At 32.0% G+C, this 20,358-nt stretch overlaps 1 protein-coding gene across 1 annotated transcript in view; it reads left to right on the forward strand.

Annotated features, from left to right (window-relative positions):
• The window catches only part of LOC130892280 (uncharacterized), a 214,152-nt gene that overhangs the window by 123,066 nt on the left and 70,728 nt on the right, over nt 1-20,358 (forward strand). The window contains exons 3-4 of the mRNA XM_057797614.1: nt 15,572-15,722; nt 19,025-19,236. Coding sequence (XP_057653597.1) covers nt 15,572-15,722; nt 19,025-19,236 — 363 coding nt within the window. The remainder of the gene's footprint in view (nt 1-15,571; nt 15,723-19,024; nt 19,237-20,358) is intronic.

Raw genomic sequence — 20,358 nt, forward strand, 5'->3', positions numbered from 1 at the left:
GGTATTGGACAAATTGTTTTACTTTTTTTGCTCCTTCTTAGTACAACGGGCCTTTCCCTAGGCAAATGATTCCCCATATTTATAAGCCTGGATCTTAAAGATAATGGCCTACCAGATTGTCGTCATCCAAGAAACTAAAGATCTACAAAAATCTTTCCATTATTTTCGCGTCGTCCGTTCATACACATGATCCAAGTGTTAACCACAGCTGTCACCTCATTTGTATTTCTGTCCATATCGTGAAGGTCAAAAAGTTGATCTGATAGATTCACGCCTCTCATATATTCCTTACAAAACCCTACCATCTAGGGGCAAAGAATATCTATTTGGTTACCATCTTTTCATTCTATGACAATTGAAAAGTATTTTGACATCTTCAGTGTCCTTTTAAGAAACTGCAAACGTACAAAACTGTTGTACGAACTTTGGTATGTTTTTTCCTTCCAATTATTGATGTATCAACAGCAGCAAAAGGCAATTCATCAATAAGACATCAATCTCTCCAAAGTTTCTTGCTAAATTTGTGGCAACATCTTTTCTTAGAGTTGTACTTTGATTTCTACCTGCATCTGTTGTTGATAGCTACTTTTTCCTTTAAACTTAGACATAGCTTCATCGACACTTCCACTTTTTGCTGCAAGACAAGTGTGATTTTAGGGAATAATTAGAAGGAAACATCAAGTTCGAAAGTTGACCTATTAAAATTTTATTCTTATCCATTAAACCAACTTTATTATAGTGGTATTTGGATTGATTGTGGAAGACAAATATAATTTGCACCGCTATCAATAATGTCAGGAATATTTTCAGTCCACCCCTTGTTGGACAATAGCTTATTTCCAAAATTTTATTCTGCGGGGACATTTATGATCCATTGGGACTGAAAAGGTTATTGGTTTCCTTTTTCCGTCTAGTGATAGTGTTTTTTAAATTCCGTAGATGATTATTTGTATCAAGAAATTCATAAAAAGTAAATACGTGCAACTAAAAAAAATTAAGAATTAACAATAAAAAAAATGCTATCAAATTTGCAAAATAGGTGAGTATGTGATTCTAGAAAGGAAAGTCCATTTTTGAATTCAAGTAGACTAATCCTAAGGTTTTTCCATAATTTTCTAAGGTAAGATTTTCCACTATATGTAAATATAATATATCACTTTCCCTAATTTGTCAAAGATATTGAAATTGAATGAATATTATGCAAGAGATCAGAAAATTTCAACTTAAATAAAAACCGTTTCCATTTGGAATAATCTACTTCATGCTGTTTTTTGTGAATCTTCTCGTTGAATATTTAATGGTATTTCCTTCTGTATCTGCGACGCTTGTTCTTGTGACAATTAGAAACAGGAAAAACAGTCATTAAAAAAATATAAAAAGAAATAATGAATTCGCGTTTCAGACTCTGCATATTCATATTTAATTCTATTAGAGATAAATGTAGAAGCTCAGTATTATTATTTGTAACTGAATATTAGATCAACATTTTTCTCTTCAATATACCATCGTTGTAGTTAGCTACTTAGTATTTACCAGCATTGGTTGAAGTTGAATTGTTATTATGAATTCATTCTTACTCGTAGGAAAATTAAAAGTATCAAAAAGCTTCGACCACAAAACAGATCATCAGATATGAAGTACAACTACCACAAGATATTCAAGGAACGTTTTAGCTATCGGTAGACTATAGACGTTGCGAAATGTGTAGCTGTGACAGAGGATATAGTTCATCAAAGAAAGGTCAACAAAATCTATAGCAAGAGATGTGTAAACCAGATGCCAAGATAGGAGCAATTTTCGTTAAGAAGTTGACTCCTTTATTATGGATTTCATCAAACATTGAACATTTACACATTTTCTGACAGAGGTGGTGGTGATCAGGATGAGAAACATTTGGTTATTAGAATATGTTTGGGCATAGCGGATGATTTCAAAGTGTGAATCAGTATTTCCCCATAAAGAGCACTAAGAAAAAATTGTCGGTATAGCTAATTGTGAGTCGTTCCATAGCTAGTATATAGCTATGGAACTTAATAACATGGTTATTTGAACTTTTCCTATCAAATTTTACGCCCATCTCTTTCTAAATACGTATTTCTCTTAATTATAATTTGGTATTAAACGAAACTTTCGTCGTAAGCAGTTACAAAATTAATTGTTTTGTCATTAACAATTCAATGTTTAAATTGTTTAATTTACCGTCTGTTGCAGTGTTATTTCAAGTTACGAGCTTAATATATTGTTTTATTATCTACTAAATCAGTTCAATTGAGATAAACTAACACACATACATTTTGTATGTGATACCTCAATAAATTGTTAATTTTAAATGTCCTTGTCGATTAGAGACTCAAAGTTGTTGTATTGACTCGTTCTTTTCCCAGACCGAAAATCGTATTGTTAGAAATGTAATTTTTCAAACAGTAGCGGCTCGTGCTAGTGATACCAAATATCTGATACGATTCAACACACTTATATTAGCTTCAGCTCTATGTGGGTTTGGTTGCTTGTTTGTCAGCTTGATTGTTTGTAATTTTGTTGCTCATTACCATTAGTATATCCCACCCCTGTAATTGTGTTCGTTAGCCGAGCGGGCTAAGGCATCAACCTCCTCTCGTTCAAGTAGTAAAAAAATGTAAAAAACCCAAAAGAAACACGCTTTTATAGCATATAAAATAAAAAATTATATGAATCTGGAAATCTGTATTTAGGTACATATTTTGAGAGAACAAATTCCTTAAAAGAAATTCAACTCCATGAGTAATCAACTAACTTTATCTAACCTATAAAATTCAACTTCTCACAAAACGACCTAACCTATTCTAACCTTTAAAAATTCAATGTCATTCATAATTTAAGAAGACTCAAAGGAATCTTCTAAAGAATGTTCATAAGTATCACGATGTTATAATATTCCATATTCTATAAAGTTTCCTCCGTGTTACATATTCTTTTATAGATGTAATACAACTACGATGGCACTTCCTCTTCGTGTTTCTGTTGTTTATGCTAACAATAATGAAAAAAGAGAAAAATAAAAACAATGCACATAATCAAATAAAACAACAAAATCCTCTTGTAGTAACGAAGCACATCCGTACAGTAATTGGAAAACCCCGTCAGAGAATTAACCCGATGCCCTAGAAACTGTTCTATTTCAATTAAAAAAATTCTACGTGAAAAGTTCCGTGTTCGGGGATCTCCAATAGATAAAATCTAAAGGTATTAAAAACGTGCAGGGCATACAGATACAAAAAACAGAGGAGGATTGAGATAATGATCTAACTGTCGTATCTGAAATACTGCTTTTTTTAATCCAGCTTAAATGATAGGCTTCGTTTTTGATAAAAAAAACTGTTACCAAGTAAATAGGTTGATTAATTTTCCATGTATTTTCTCTAAACGAAATGTATATACAAGCAATTCAGGATTATCCAAATAGTATTCAGTGATTGAAGATGGAAAGAGATAAATTACTGTAGATGGCCAAATGATTAAGGACAGTACTTATGTTTTCGGATTCTCAAATTTAGCTGGAGAAATAATTCGTTTTAGACTTTGTAAGTATTGCTCCAAATGTAGAGCTATCAACAATTGAAATTACATTAAAAATATTCTATGTTTTGGTCTTACTACTCATATCTAATATTGATGAAAAAACATTCGATACGTAGCGACAGAATGTGAAAATGTGTATAGTAAGTAATCATTTATCGAAGCATATGTAACTTATATTTATCATCAATCGAACGAGAAATGTTCAAAAATAACAGAAAAATTTATTTAATCAGATTCATGGAGACATTTCTCTCAGACAACAGATAAACTAGAAAGAACAATTAGGAAAAGGATGGAAAAATATTCGAAACAATAGTACAAACAAAAATGATATAAAAATCGTCGCACCTAACGAGTGGAAAGAATTTTTTTGATGACAATACACGAAAATTAACAGGACCTATGGACAAGGCACGGAGCAAAAATTACAAAGGAATATATAAGCAGAGACCTAAATCAATTAAATGTAAGAAATAATTCTACCAATCAAACTTCTAGCGCGTAACCAATAGCTTTTCGTTCGACCGATTATTTCAAACCAATCATCAATATGTACAGATGTGCTGAAGATTGCATCTCAATTTTGTAATTTTGGGAATGCGCTTCTACATATTTCAGATATTTTGATCGAATTATTGAATTGTCATCAGTTATTTACAAGTGTGCAAAGTTTAAATTAAATCTGATCACTCAAAGTTGGGAAAAATCGAGGACAAAAATTCAGTTACAAACATATAAATATACAGGTGAAACTACCAAAAGTGTGTTAAAAAGCAAGCAGCAAAGCATTCTGGTCGGAGAAGATAAAAAAGGAAATGTTGAAATATGGAAGAGGAAGGATCGTTTCATACTGGCACTGTGCAACAACATGGAAAGAGGACAAGAAATTCCAATGGAAGTTACTTCCAAATCATACAAGAATACGGTGGAAAAAACGATTACTAAAATAGTATTTTAAGATCTTAAAGATATTTAAGAGGACACAAATTAGAAATGTGATGGTGGAGAAAGATCTGAGAGTAGGAGACTGGAATGTAAGGGAATTGTGAAGAAAAATAGCGCCAAACTCGGATAAGAAAATGCCGAAAAATAAAGGAAATAACTGGTTAAATAATTTTAAGAAAAAATTCCGCAGGGATTTTAACCACCATTTAGTATGTAAAAGCTGTATTTATAGATTCCATGTTCACGTAAGTATTAAGTGTATTTTGAAAATCAAGTTATTTCGAATTATCTAATTTTTTGTCGCTTCTTCCAAAGTATTCACCTCTAACCGTTATAATTGGTGATATTCTGTAATCTGAGGAATAATTACGAATTTTCTTTCAACAAGTATGTTTTTGAATATTTTTTCGTTACTTTTTCATTAACTATTATGATTGTTCGTATTTACTCGATTGGAAAGCATGAAATATTCAACTTATACAAGTTGCATATAATTGCACTGGACGCTCAGTTTGCATCGACTGCATTGCCGAGTAAAATGTGTTCAACCATGCTTTCGCTATGTATTTGGAAAAAAAAATAAATATTTTTTTAAAAAACGTAGTTAAAATTAATCAATTCACAAAAATTAACTGAAAAAAATGTATAAATGCCTTGACGCACAGGGAATACGCAGCAAACGCGTTAAAACTCTAAAAACTAAACTAAATCATACTTAATGAATATTCCAATATGTATTTATATCTCTTTGTAATGGAATCTGAACTTTATGCAGCTGTTGTATATAAAGTATCATGAGGTATTTCAAAGTAAAAATGATTTTGGCTGTGTGTGCCTCTCCTTTAATGATATCCAACAAAGCTTTATTACTTTATTCTGTTTGAACAGAGATCTGTTTTTACTTCATCTCTTGGTTTAATGTGTTGAAAACACCGTGGAAAGATTTGCTAATTTTTCAGTGAATTCAACAGAATTTTTGTTTTTTAACTGAATGTGATGTACTATTAGGAGAGGTGTACTTTTCGTAACCAAATATTGTAGAGAGATCTTGTATCTCTACTTTTCCATTGTAGTTTTCTTGAAAATACAAATTTGCACTAAAATTCTGGATATTTCCAACTGATTTTTATGGCTAGGCTAAATTAAGCTAAATTAACAAAAAAATATGTTGTAACCTGAACGTGTGCGCTGCAATTACGTGTTCATTCGTCATTTCTATACACTTCACGTATCTTTCTTTCAAATTTCGAGATTAGGATAAAGTTTGAGCATCTCATAAATTCTGCAAACGATGTGTTGAAGACCATGGATATTGAAAGGAAGAGAAAAGCTTTCCCACATGTGATTCCTATGATTTGGATCAAGAAAACGAACCTTTTGTTACTAAATAAAAACGGAAGTAATTAATTTCATACGTCAATTTGCAATCAGCTATTAGTCCCAACTCTCAAGAAGCTAAGGCTTCTACTAAATAGGAGATTCCAGATTTTGACGAAGATATTTTTGTTTGTATTTCAACCCGTTTATAAGTCAAGTCTAGAATGTGGAGATAACAGCGGTCCGATAATGTTTTCCCAGAACGAAATAATTTGGGAAGATTGAAAGGCTGTTGTTTGGATCGAGGGTAAAATGCGGAAACATACTTTTGTCAAGAGTGTCTTCCTCCTGGTTCATATATCGTGAGGAGCAGTTTACTTTGCTCTAAAGGACGGATAGGTTAAATTTAGTATTATTGGAGATTTGGTGAACAAACTTATGATTTCATTGGATCTGTCACAGCGGCAAATTTCTATAGATTCTTCGAAAGAAGCATTAGACCAATCTTGAAATTGATTTTTTGCAAGTCAAAATATGAATGCAATGGTTACAAAGGAAACAAAAAATTATATACAAATAAACAGCAAACAAGTTCCGCCATTTATAAAAAATGTGAAAGACGCCGCTCTAAAAGCGCCGCGTGAATTCGCCGAAATTTTTAAATTCCATAGTAGTTCGACAGAGCCGGCTTAACGGGACTATTTCGCGAACTTGTTCATAACAATAGGATAGTGTAAACCAAGAGAATCACTGGATCAAAAAGTCTAGCCTCCTAGGAAGTTTTAAGTTGGCAAAAAGAAGGTGCTGCATGGGACATCAGTGGCCTTCTTACGAAATTCTTTTACCACAGCATCACATAAAGCTGAGATTGATGTAATAATTCGGAAATTCACTTCCAAGACGGTTTATGGCTGATCCTCAGTTGATTACAATCATAAGGAATCGTCAAAGAGAGAAGTGGATTGTTTTTAATGGGGTGAAAGAGAATTAATAAAATAACAGAGCTCAAATCAAAACGTGGGAGGTTTAGTTTTTCCTAATAAGTTTGAAAGTACAGATTCTCAATTCTTATATCGAGTACTTGTGGGCGAATAGAAAAGTCACCTATTTAACTAAGATTTTAGAGAGTTGGAAAAATATACCAAGAAAGATGGAGTGTTTCAATGATGGCAAAATACTTTTAGTCGGGCTAGAGAGGGCTTCAAGATGCTTCCCAAAGGGATAATGTACCAAAAGACCAAAAGGACTCTCACTGGTTATTAAAGCTTACTAATGAGTGTATTTATTTTAAATAAAAAAGTTTTCTCACGCTATTATTGAAATGCTCTTTTAATGTTGTTGTTCAACATATACATCGTCAAGGAACGTGAATTTATATGACAAATCGAAGTTTCAGTACACTTAAAAATAATTAGAAAACAAACAACTTTCACCTTTTTCACAGATACTCGTAAGTCAGTGAAATGTAAGCCCAATCAAATTTGAATAGATTTTTGATGCAATTTTTTTCTCAGTCTTTATATCAACCAAAAGAACGTTTTCCATTGAGTCAGACATTTCTTTTTTATTATAATAAACTATCACAAAAATTCTCACAACATTAAATTCCAGATGACTCGCCAACATGGTAACCGAGGAACTCTCAAAGGCCTTAATTTATTTGGCAAAATTATTACGAGAGCGCGCGCGAACGACAAAAAAGGCAACGCTGACAACTTTCCAGAAATACATTAGACCGTACATTCCCACAAAATGTATTTTCCTGGGATAAAATAACAATTAAGGATGATAAACTGCTAGGCACTCTAATATCCCCCCCCCACATAGTTTTTGCCAAAGAAAAGATTTGTTATGTCGTCGCGAAAGCAAAGACTGGAACACTCATAACCAATTATTTTTTTGACGTGTTTTTCTACTAGATGACAGCATTGCTCATCCATCATTCTTTTTTTGGTGGGTCATATAGAACATGTTTATTACCGAAAGTTATTTGTAGGATTTTATAATTTTTTATTCCAGAGACCCTCTAACGAGTAAGAATTCACTACATTCAACTTGACTGATTCAATTACACTCTTTCTCTCCCATAAATTTTCCAGTGAATCGATGGAAATTTCTAGAAAAACAACACTGATAACTGATTTAAAAACACAAAATGCTTAATAATACATAATGACCCTAATTGAAAAAACTTGATAAAACTTCGTTTGTCAATGATTCTGTTGGAACAAACACACTGTGTACACTACCACTAACATAAAAAAAAATTCCAACTTAATTCTGAAGGAGAAAAATTATAAACACAATACGTATTTTCCGTTACAATATGACTTATAATAAACAACAAATAGAAAATGTATACAATCTATATATTAACATGATAACATAATATTTTTTAATTAGGTGTGAATCAGGCGTTTACTAACACAACAATAACATTTGGTAGGTACAGAAGAATTATGACCCAACCTCTTCAGTCTTCTCATTGGTTAAAAGGTTAGAAGCTTTGCAAATGATACATTTGGGTGAACCCTGAACCGGTTTTAGTTATTTTTCACATTCTTCAATCTTCGTATTACTTGCTAAGCCAGAATTGCTTGCTCGTGAGAAATAATTGGGTGGTTTACATCCATTTTGTTAGGGTGGTACTGTGGACACCTGGAAATAATATCAGCGTTATTGAATGAAGCTGGAATTAATATATAAACTGACTAATGAAGATGAATTGTGTAAAACAGATGTGGAAATGGTCCTAGCAAGCTGACTTGGATACCCTGGATTTTATCGGTACCAAATGTGTATCATTTCCAGCCCCAGCAATTCAAAAATGAACTATGATAAGTTCATTTTTATTTCGTACAGCAGTCCTTCCTACCAAGCATTGTAGGAGGCATGGGTGACATCAGCGAAGACTTCAGAGAAATATGTTGGAGAGTTGATTTTTGAAGCCAAACTTGTAGTTAGAAATGAGGTTTCTTGTATTTAGTGTTGGTTTTAGTCTTTGAAAGAAGACCTTCTCGAAAACTTCAGATAGACTTGAAAAAATGTGATGAAATTATTGAATTAGGAGTCATTTGCAATTGTGCATAATTTTGAATTTACATATTCGTTTAAATTGGATTTAAATCGAGTCCAAATATGCCGTTCGATATCATGTTGATGATTCTAGCAAACGATACACATTTATGAAATTACATGTTCCTCGGTTCTCAATAAGTATGTAAACATTCAAACAAGATAAATGCATGTAATTGAATTGGAAATAAAAAGGTTATTTACTGTGTATCTAATTTCACTCTAAAAATAAAATCTCAGATATTGTTAATATTGAAACAAAACTAGTCAACTGTTTTGTGATCTGAATGCGGAATTTGCCCTTTTTGGGGCAAATTGGCCTAGATATTTGATTTTGTATATCTGGAAATTTGACAAATCGTAATTCCCAATAGATTTTCTATCAGGTTCTTGTCCAATAGTTCGCTATGTCTTGCTTCTAACCAGGTTAATAGTTACATTATCCTCTGACGGCGTAACTCTAGACTTTTTAAAAACAATACAAAGCACAAAGTGCCACCTCCATAATGTCTTGTTAAAAGCACTGTGGACATGTTCTTAAATCGCCCCATTAGCTATTCAAGTCACCAGGAGCCTCTAATTTGAATCTCTTTCCTTTAAAACGATTTTCTGAATGAATGTTCTAAGCTAAAAGGTTTGGAATTGAAAAAGACACCGCGTTGTTATCACCTTTTGACGCACTATCTATTGACTTTTGTTCAATATTCTTCTAATATATGTAGACATTTACAGGAAATTCCGCAGTTATACTTTCTTAAATCTGAGTGTCACCAAGCTGTCATGGTCAATAATGACAAGAATAGCATTTTTTGCTTCACATCGAAATCGAAATCGAAAGATATTTTCTAAGCATTCCACAATCTATATTTCATTTTTAATATTAATTAGATCTAAATTTAATGAAAAAATGGTTTGGAAAAAATCAGGTGGAACTATAGTTGATTTAATCAGTTTTATAATATTAATTCGGAGAAATGAAAGAATCAAAAGAATCCCAACTGTAACATCTTGTCTAGTGTTATTAGAAACTTTGGAATGTAAGATCTTACTAATTCTGACTGTCTAAGACAAAGCAGTTCTCTAATTTATGAACAACAAAGATTTCAGGCTCTTGTTGTAACGGTTTCAGACAAAAGAATAGATTTGTAAGAATGAGCCGTATTTTGACCTAAAATACGAAAAAGAGCAAGTTTTGGAATTGTGGCGGTGTTTTATTTTGAAGGTTTTATGGTATTTTGTATTACAACTAAGAGGAATAGCAATCCTAATTTGTAAAAAGTTTGTTGTTTTCTTTTTAATTCCATTTAAAAAATTTTATGTTTAATAATACAATTAAAAGAATAATTATTTTGAATCCAGTAGATTTTTGGTGAAGGGAAAGAACCATATTGTGTTTTAGTATACTGAAATAATAGTCGATTGCAGCAAAGTGTCCTGACAATATAAGCAGACTACTACTCTTCAAAGAAGGATCCAGTTTTTAATAAATAAGATCGGTCAGAATATTTGCTTTCGGAAGAAAACACGTAATGAAAGAAATACCTGAAGTTTCTCTCGAAAAAAGCTCGAGTCTTTCCACGTAATTGGACTTTTCCACTGCCCCATTTCTGGCAATCTATTTAGTGAGACTCAATCTACTGAAATTGACAGGAAAGTGAAAAACTCCTGGACTTTCCCGGGGAGAGTATACTCCAATAATAAATTTTCCTAACATTTTTTTCAATTTTCTCAGTTATTTACTCTTAATGGTATCCAAGTAAAATTGAATCTCGTTTTTCTTAATTTTTATCCGTAATGCATTTGTTTAATTTGAGGCGAAATTTCAGGAAAATGGCATTTAATTGCGAAGGTTTCAGGACACTATATTACTTTTAAAAAGCCATTAAGGGACTTTACCCAGAAATTGGGCATTTTTAAAAGGTTATGAAAGTTTTATGAGGTGTTTAGTTATTTTTTAATGTAATCAGAAACGCTATAAAATGAGTAGGATACTTAGAAATTGAAAAAATGCTAAAATTGTTTGTCTACAACAGTATCCATCATGTAAAATATTCATACCAATTTTTGGAAAACAGTGATTATATTTACAGCTACAATAAAATGATACTAGTGAATAAGTATAAATAAGTAATTGAACGATAGGGACCTTAGTACTTGCCTCGATTTCAAATATAGGTATACAAAATGAGAAGTAGATTCTCGAAATGGAACCCAAACGCCTCTACACATTTTTGTGTAGTTGTTGATTGCCGTATTGACTTACTAATGCTACGAACTGATTACTTCAATCGGTCCCAAATATGGTAATCAACGGGATTGGAATTAGGAATTTTGAAAGCCATGAAATATGAGTAATACCTTCATGTGTTGTCGTGAACATTATTAAGATGTGGTCTTGCTGCCAGTAAAAACTAGAGAGTTGTTCCAATATGCTGGAAATATAAACCTTGCACAACAACGTTCGCTTTGGCAAGCAAATTTGGCAAAATATTTTGTAGAGAGACTTACTAATTAGTCATTTATGACACAAATCCACAAGTTAATCGAAAACATGATATGATACTTTCGAAACAAGTGATGTTGTACAGTTTTTTTTGAGGCTATGAATAATGTGCAGCCTGAAAACTGGGAAAATGTTGTAGAAAAAGAAAAGAAAACGTGGAAATTGGACAAAAGTACTGACGAAATAATGGAACCACTCATAAATATTGGTTGCGACAGTTTCGATTCTGATTTATATTTGTAAGAAGCAGCTCTCAACGAATACTTGTTAGCTGCTCAGAAGCTATGAATATGTTGGTGGAAAAATAAGTTTAAACCTGTTAGTTTCTGTATTTTATTCCTCATTTTCTGATGCGCTATCCGCTATCCGAATAGAAACAAAAAATTATATCTGAAAAATGTGGGTGAAAAAATACGGGGCGAGATTAATTAAGTCTCTCATAATATATAAGTTACAAAAATAAATCAACATGTGATAGTTATAAAGCATTACTATGTTGAACAAATGGGTAACCGCCATTATATACGTATGTTCCTCAATTTATTCCAATAACTTCTCACTACCGAAAAAGTATGCAGCGTTTTGTATATAGCAATAAATTTTAAATATCAATGAAAAGACCCAATGACATATTTCACCTATGCAGGTAAAATAAAAATCCGTTCTAGGATACTAAATGTTTAAATAATTTTCTTACAATTAATTAGCCGATTGACCTATACATTTCCTTGTAACGGTTGGTACTACAATAGAATGTGATAACCGTTCGTGGAAGAACAAAATATTACCCCTCTATATTTGCTATGAAAAGATCAATCGTGAAAGATTTCATCTTATAACTAAATTCAAAATGTCTATGAAACTTACTATGATATGGAAAATAATAGACATTCTCATTTTTAGATACTTTGGTGACTGAGAATAAAAACAATATAAAATTTGGAGTATTTCGGAAAAACAATTAGTCTTGTTGTTGATAGGGTATAGCATGAACTTTCTGGAAATAATGAGATCTGACTGTGAGTGATGAAACTTAATATCGGGATTATTTTGACTCAGAAGCGTTGCTGGTTATTAAATCATTACTAATAATAAAAAGTTGGTTCCATGGCACATTACATCATTTCCAAAGCTTACAATAGTATACTTACTACTTTTATTTTACTTTAATCAAGTTTCACCTTTCCACAAGGTTTTTATTCATCTGAGTAGATAATGATAAAATTTTATGTAGGTATTATATTTTATGTAGGTATATTTGCAGAGAAATTTAAAAGCGTATTAAAAAATGCAATAATGAATTGTGTAAATTGTCTAGCCCTGTCCCATATTTCAATGGAGCGTAAGTGTGGTGGACTTTTATTTGGTTTTTGTGGTAATTACAAATAAAAGTCGAAACACAAACATACAGGAAAGGAATGCGAAAAACATTCTTTTGCGGAAAACATGTTTGCGAGCAAAAACTCTCTGTGCCAGAAACAATGTGATGTTCATGACAGTTTATTTGGATTAGTGTTCAAAGAAATCTGTTTGGAACTAAAATACCGTGTTGGCACCTCTTTTTCGTTCATTAACTTTTAAAGCGATAAAGCTTCGGTTCATCTTTGAAAAAACATTAAAGTCGTTTTAAAGTTACACCAGATATAAATGAGACATGGGCCACGCTTATAACTTTTAAAAGGGTTATTCGATGCTTTTGAAATTTCAGTCAATCATATTATACCTAATTTTGAATTCATTGATATAACAAATCAACATAATTGATCTCCACCAGACATAGTATGAACCTTAAAATCATTACTGCATTTAGTTTTATTTATAGATATATTGTCTCATTATGAGCTTACAAAAATGGTTGGCAAAACGTGGAGCTACGGCCCGTTATAGTTAGATGGATCTTTACGGCCATTTTGGTCTCACAAATCTCCTAAGCCGTGTGTTAGAATGCATTTAAAATAAAAAGAAATGTCAAATCCCTTGATATCTATCGACTATCGTTTCTTGTATGAGCAATTGGTTGTACGCATTTCTCATTTGCATATATTTCTGCCTAAAAAATGCTGGGTGGGCACAGGCTTCCGATTTTTCGTTTGTGATTATGTATCTGAACATTCTAAGTGATCTTTTCCGCCACGCTTTCTAGTACTATATAGAGAGGTGGGAGGTTCTTTGTGGTATTCAAACTAGTTCTTGTACCCCAAACCCCCCCCATATGTGATGATTGGTCTTATCATGTGCCTATAGTAGGATCTTTAGTTACAATCCCAGTTACAAAGGAATTTACTATCTAGGCTAAGTACTAGATATTTTTTCTTTGTTTTCCAATGAATGACTTGCACGTATAGCTTGTTGGACTTGAGGTTCAGTTTTATCTTCCTATTTAAGGAAATTAGGTAGGTATTATTTGGGTTGATATCTAGTCTCACCGATCGGCAACATCTTCTTGTAGAGAAAGAAAACCAATGAAGAAAGAAACTTGACAGGAAAGAAAAAACACATTTTCGAAGAAGATATTGATCTGCAGTGTTTATATTATTTTTACCCCAAATCCAAAGAAGGGAGAATTCATTGTACTAATTTCCACTAATAGATTTGCGCTTCTGCTGAAGACCAAGACATTTTTGTTCATTTTTTCTCCCTTATCTTGGCATTTTGATTTTATATCGAGATAATACAATTGTAAAGGAGATTTTTGGTTTGATATTAAATAAAAGTGATGTTTCTCATTTTATTCAACTCTCATAATTTAATGTGCGAGAAAATATGTATTTTGGCAATACAGTCACATTTTTTCAATACATTCCGTAACGATATGCCTTTTATTTCTTACATTAGATTATAAAAGTTAATGAAAATATTGAAGTTAATATTTTAATAATCAAAGAATGAAAAAGTTTGATTTTATAGAGCTAAGACTCAGAAATTGACACCCGTCTACAACTAGAACTCAGGATATATAAAAAATCTTGTATGACGCCACTAGCTTACAGATAGCGTCGTAAATGTCCAGTCCTATTTCATTTATTCATTCTATACATACCAAATAGGAAAATTCTCATAAAATTTGGTAATAAAACCAACGAACCTCTTTAATGTTTGAGTAGGAGTTCCTCAAGATTCCTTTATTCTTTAATACCCTCGTTTTTCCATCAGACAAAAAAGTTTCAGCCGCTTATTATGCTAATAACACTTGTTCAGTATACATTGAAGCTGAAGAATTCGAACCTTCAGTATTTGGAAGCAGCAATTTTATAATGAACTCATCAAAAACAGAAAATAGATTCAGAAAATACGAAAGCCTATAGAGATACTTCACATACAAGGTAGAAAATCCCACCAAGAATCTTGAATATTTTTAATAAATACAAGAATACATTTATCAGAATAAACGTTTGAACAATAATGCTACAGAAGCCAGTTCCAACTAGTCATGTCATTCATGTCATGTAAAACATAGATATCTTCATTATAACAATAGTTGCAGTACCTGATTAAGAAATTCATTCCATAATTTATCTCTTACATGAAATGTTAGGTCAGTCGAAGGACAGACTTACAGAGAAGGTATTCTGCTGTTTCTCTTGGTACCTTGGAAAACAAGAGAAAGTTTACGGACGTTAGTATTAACTCTCCTAGTCGTGTCTTCCATGAAAGTACTTTTAGCGTCCAGATGGAGAAATAAAAATCGAGTGTGAAGATCTTACTCCATTACTCTGATTCAAAGATCAAAGAAATATCAAAGATCGTGGTTATGAGGACCGAATTGTTTTATGAGTTCCATACTTCTTCCTAGATATGCCTTGAAGACTGACTAATTGATGTTTCGTTCATTGTTTTTCATTCTACGTTACTTGAGAAAATTTGAATGTGTAATATCATATTGCTGAACCGAGTTTTTAGGGATTGCTTCAAATTCTCTTTATTATCAGAGAGTAATACATAGGTTATCAACAATTCCCATTATACGAATAATTGATATTGAATATCTGCACAAGCTTCTGATTAAAAGCGTTAACTAAACAAACTCGTTTGCTCGCAACTAAGCTGATCCAGCATCAATTAAGATATTTCGCAGCAAAAGCGCTACTAATTATTATTAAAACGTCAAAAAATAATTGATTCACGTCTATTCTCATGCTATTCATTTTATTGTTATCTGTATTTTTTTTTCAGTTGCTGATTCTCATGCATTGAGACTAACAAAAATGCAAGTTCCTGCCGTTGCTGATCTTAGAGAAAATATGACTCTTGACTGCTATTTCGACATGGGGACTGAAGATTTATACGCCGTAAAATGGTATAAAGATGACCAGGAATTCTTCAGGTATTTATATTTATAAAAAATTTTTGTTACTGTTTATTGTGAAAATATGTTTTGAAACAAAATTCTCATAATAACAAACATATAATACTGTTGTGAACAATTATACAATCATCGTAGATTATGATTTCTTAAAAATAGATGACAAGACGCTTTGAATGGGGAGGAAGAAGCTTTTTTGAGAAATTCAATACAAAATCTTGAAAAAAAAAAGTGAAATCAAAATAGCTCGACTGGGCAGAAGAATATTACTATTTAATGGCTCTGAAATGAAACAACTAACTGAAATAAGTTTGTATGATCCTACAACAAAAGATTTCTTGGAGAAATTCGATAAAGAATTTTGAAATAAAAAGAAGCGGGATCAAAATAACTCCTCTAGGCAGAAATATAATACCAAAAATGGTATATATGTAGATGATTCGAAAATGAAAATAAGTATCTGGTATAGGATTTTATGAGCTTGCTACACAACACTTCTTGAAGAAATTCAATACAAAATTTGAAAACACCAAAAAGTGAAATCGAAATAAGTTTACTAGGGAGAAAAAAAATATTATTAAATGATATACAGATACAAAAAAAAATCAAATAAAAGTAACTGGGATAGGATTATATAAACCTGCAACAAAACATTCTAAAAGCTCTGTGAAAACCTCAACCACGATCCAAGAAAAAATACACGCAATTGGGTAATGCACTTAGTAATATATCAATAAGAAAAACACTTAGGTAGAAAATAATGATCATGAAAGATATCTAAGCAGCCAAAATGGTTAGGCAAACTCGACGAACTAAAAAGGATAACATAGTTATCCTGTTTAGAGCCTTCTTAGAACCTGTGCATACTAAGTAGAGGAAGCTGGCTTAAAAAGAGAATTCCAAACACTTTCCTGGGGATTAGGTCTCTTTAGTAGAATCACTAATATTAGAAGGAATTGATAAAAATTAATAAAGATAAGAGAACGTAAGTAGTGTGACTAGAAGCTTAGTCATAGCACATCTGCACTAAGATATTTATTAGAACATTGCTTTTTGAATAAAAACGATAAGAAACTGGAATTAATAGAAAAGACTCTGTGAGTCTACATACATGTTCTGCAAATGGAAGGTAGTCTGCATAATCTCGTGGCATTAATTGGAAATATAACAAACTATTAGTTTCAAATATATATTTCTAAAAATGAGTGAACCATAGAGCAAAATAGGTTTTTCAGATGTCATAGAATCGTCTCTCCGCCAAGCATACATACAACAGGATAAAATAAACTCTCACATATGAGAACAGACAAAATTATCCGTAATGTGAAAATGAAATAGTCGATAGCATTCCCACCGGAGATCTAAAATACGGTGGATTCGAATTGTTTCGAGGACTAAAACTTTTCTAAATGGATCTAATAAAGCAGAAACTTTCACAATGAGAGAAGAGACGTATCAAAATCTCAGCTACCTTTGAGATAGCAAAATCAAAATAAAACAACAAACAGCATCATGGTAAAGGAACAAAAATTATTCCGCGATTGAACAAAGTCAACAAATATTTCGGTTTAGGTTTATATTGAATCACAAGGGCAGTCAAAGTAAAAGTTATGAGATAGTATAAGCAAGTAGAGTATTCGAAATAAAGCCTGGTTTTCATAAAAGATTATTGTGATGTAAAAAGAGTACATGATTAATGACAGTGTACTACAATGGAATATACACTCTGAGTTTTCTATATAGAACATCTAAATTATCTGGGAAGCAGCTCGCACGATTTTAATAAATTTTTATTTTCGAGGGTTTTATAATAGGAACGTATGAGCTTGAAAACGACTTTAGGATTTATATGTTATAGAAAGGACACTTTTTAATTTAAATTTAGCAATTTATTTGCTTTCTCTAACATTTATAGTCACTTTACAATTATCAAAATTTGACTAAATAAGTCGCTCAACTCGTCGGCTTAAATAACTACACCAAAGTATTTATTAGTGTACCAAAAGGAAAGTAAATACCGAAACAGGGATATAATGCAGTAGAATTGGTAATCTTCGCGTTACCTTTGACTTTTCACAACTTAATAGAGTTACCTACTGTAAACAATATTGATTTAGACCATTAGCACTTTACAGAAGTCAGAGATAGTTCTTCGGTTTGTCGATGCATCTAAGATAAGAATGCAACAGCGTTCTTGTAGCCTAGTATCTATCAATAAACAACATAATATCTATCTATCTAGTAACAATTTAAAAAATTAGATCAACAGAAAAGTAATCAATCCAAACTGTATATGTGTAATATTGAACCGCACAGTTTTTATATATATGTCAGTTTATACCAGCTAATAACATGAGTGTTATATTTAAAAGGTATATACTTGTATTTGTAGGTATAGTTCAATTTGGGTAAGAGTACACGTTTCCCTAGTCTTTGCAAAATACTAGGAAAACGTGTAAATAGCTCAACAGTGCTTCGGTGGGTTAGTAATTAGTTTTTCTTTTCACTTCGGGGAAAAACACGTACTTCTGCCCTCGTTAGAAGCGATAAAAACTTCATATTTATTCCCTGGTCGAATTACATGTACGCCTTTTATATCAGTGGAAGGAAGCGAGCATCGAAAATCGAGACTACTGTTTCTGCCGCTAGAGAAAGTTGTTAACTCTTGTCTATATCAATGTTGCCGGTAACCTCAGATATTTCGAAACTTGAGAGATATAGAATGAAATGAAATAGTGTAAAATGGTGAACTAATTAACATGAAAATCGTCGTTTATCTACTTGGTAAACGATGAACAAGAAGAAATAGATAGTCGGTCTATCAACATTTACTTACCTACGAAATATATTCAATTAATATATATTTTGGTTGAGTCTGATAAGAAAACTTTGAAATCGGATATAGATATTCTTAATAACAAATAGGGTTTATGTGATAAAAATTTCTGAGGTCAGAATCAGTTTAGAGTGCCACTGCACCAAAACTCACAATTACACCGTCTGACGGGCGTTTCGATAACCAATTTATCCTCTTCAGAGATTTAAGGTACACTAAAGCCTATTAACACAATTTTCTGAAAGGATAATATGGTTATCGAAACGTGTATGGTTTTTTGTGTAGTGTGAACAGTGTGTTTAGTATAAAAATCACCAATGGTTGCAGAAATTACTTAAGTATTCATAAAATAGGAACAATCGACGTCGTTAAACCTTCTTGTTATTCTAAATAATACAGGCATAGATTACCAAATTTTTAGAATATGAATTTGAAAAATTCCTTTGAAAGATTGTTTATAATGAGTCAAAATTTCCATTATTTTCAGGTATATGCCTGCTGGACCTCAGAGATATATCACATTTCCCGTACCTGGAGTATATTCAAAGCCCTCTGATGCAGAATGCAGAATAGGCCGATGCAAAATTGTCCTCACCAACTTGTCCAGGATACATACAACTGGATCATACAGATGTGAAATATCAAGTGAAGCTCCTGCATTCAGACTAGCATCAGAAACACATAATATATCAGTAGCAGGTAAGCAATTCTTCTTCTTTATCAACATACTCAAGAAATTTAATGATATTGATGAGAAAAAGGGAATATTATGTTTGAAGTTAGGACTACCCTTCTCACAGTTATTCCGAATCTATTGCTTCCGAATCTAGGAATAAAAACATATGAAAAGGAACTATAGAGGACTTGAATATTCTAGGGCCTAGTAAATAAAAGAAATTTACTTAAAAACGCGTTAGTTTCCGAGGGAAACTGTTTCTTAGTGAGATATAAAGTTATCAAAACGACATCAACGAAATCAAAAATTCCAAAACAATAATTTATAATTAATAAATTGGTCTCAAAAATTTTGCGACATTTAGTGGTTAATCCTTAATCACAATAATCTTTATGGGTGCCCTTTGACAGTGTCTACCACTAGAGTTAACACCGACCGTTTCTTTTGAACATAATCTCTTATTGGGAAAAAGAAATTTCGAATGGTACAAAATATGACCGAAGGGGTGAATGAGAATGGTTCAAACGATGTGCAGTAAAAATAAAGTATAAAATGTGTACAGCATAACTTAAATCGATCAAGTGTTTTATCGAATCTTGCTGATGGGATATATGAAATAACCAGATTCCGTGGTGTAGTCTATCAGCTCCTTCAACTGGATGTTGGAGTGGGTCCCCATATCTAGATATTTTCTTATGGTGAATTCTTCTACGTTTTCTCCTAGTGGTGGCTCATAATCATAATTTTATCGGATTCCATGCTAAAATGTTGGATAGATAATAGATCGACAACGTTACTTGCAGTGTGTCTTTTACGGAGCCAAATTTGTTCATTTGCACGCAGAAATATATTGTTATTTGATTGCTTGTGTTAACTCATAATTCACTATAATATATAATGATTTAAAAACAAATAAATCAGTCTAATTGAAAAATAATCACGAATGCCAACAACTTATTTGAAGATCTTCAAGCTTACACTTTAAATTCTGGAAGAATGATTGACACGTTTGAGTTTTGCTTAAGAATTATTCCTATTTTACCGATTTTTCTTCACTATTCAGTTTCTTCTGACTGTCCCTAAATTTATTTCTTTCTCTCTAATTATCTCTATGCCAGTACTACTAGAGAAAGTGAGAAAAAAGA

The sequence above is a fragment of the Diorhabda carinulata genome, chromosome 4, assembly GCF_026250575.1.
Source record: "Diorhabda carinulata isolate Delta chromosome 4, icDioCari1.1, whole genome shotgun sequence".
Classification (NCBI taxonomy): Eukaryota; Metazoa; Arthropoda; class Insecta; order Coleoptera; family Chrysomelidae; genus Diorhabda; species Diorhabda carinulata.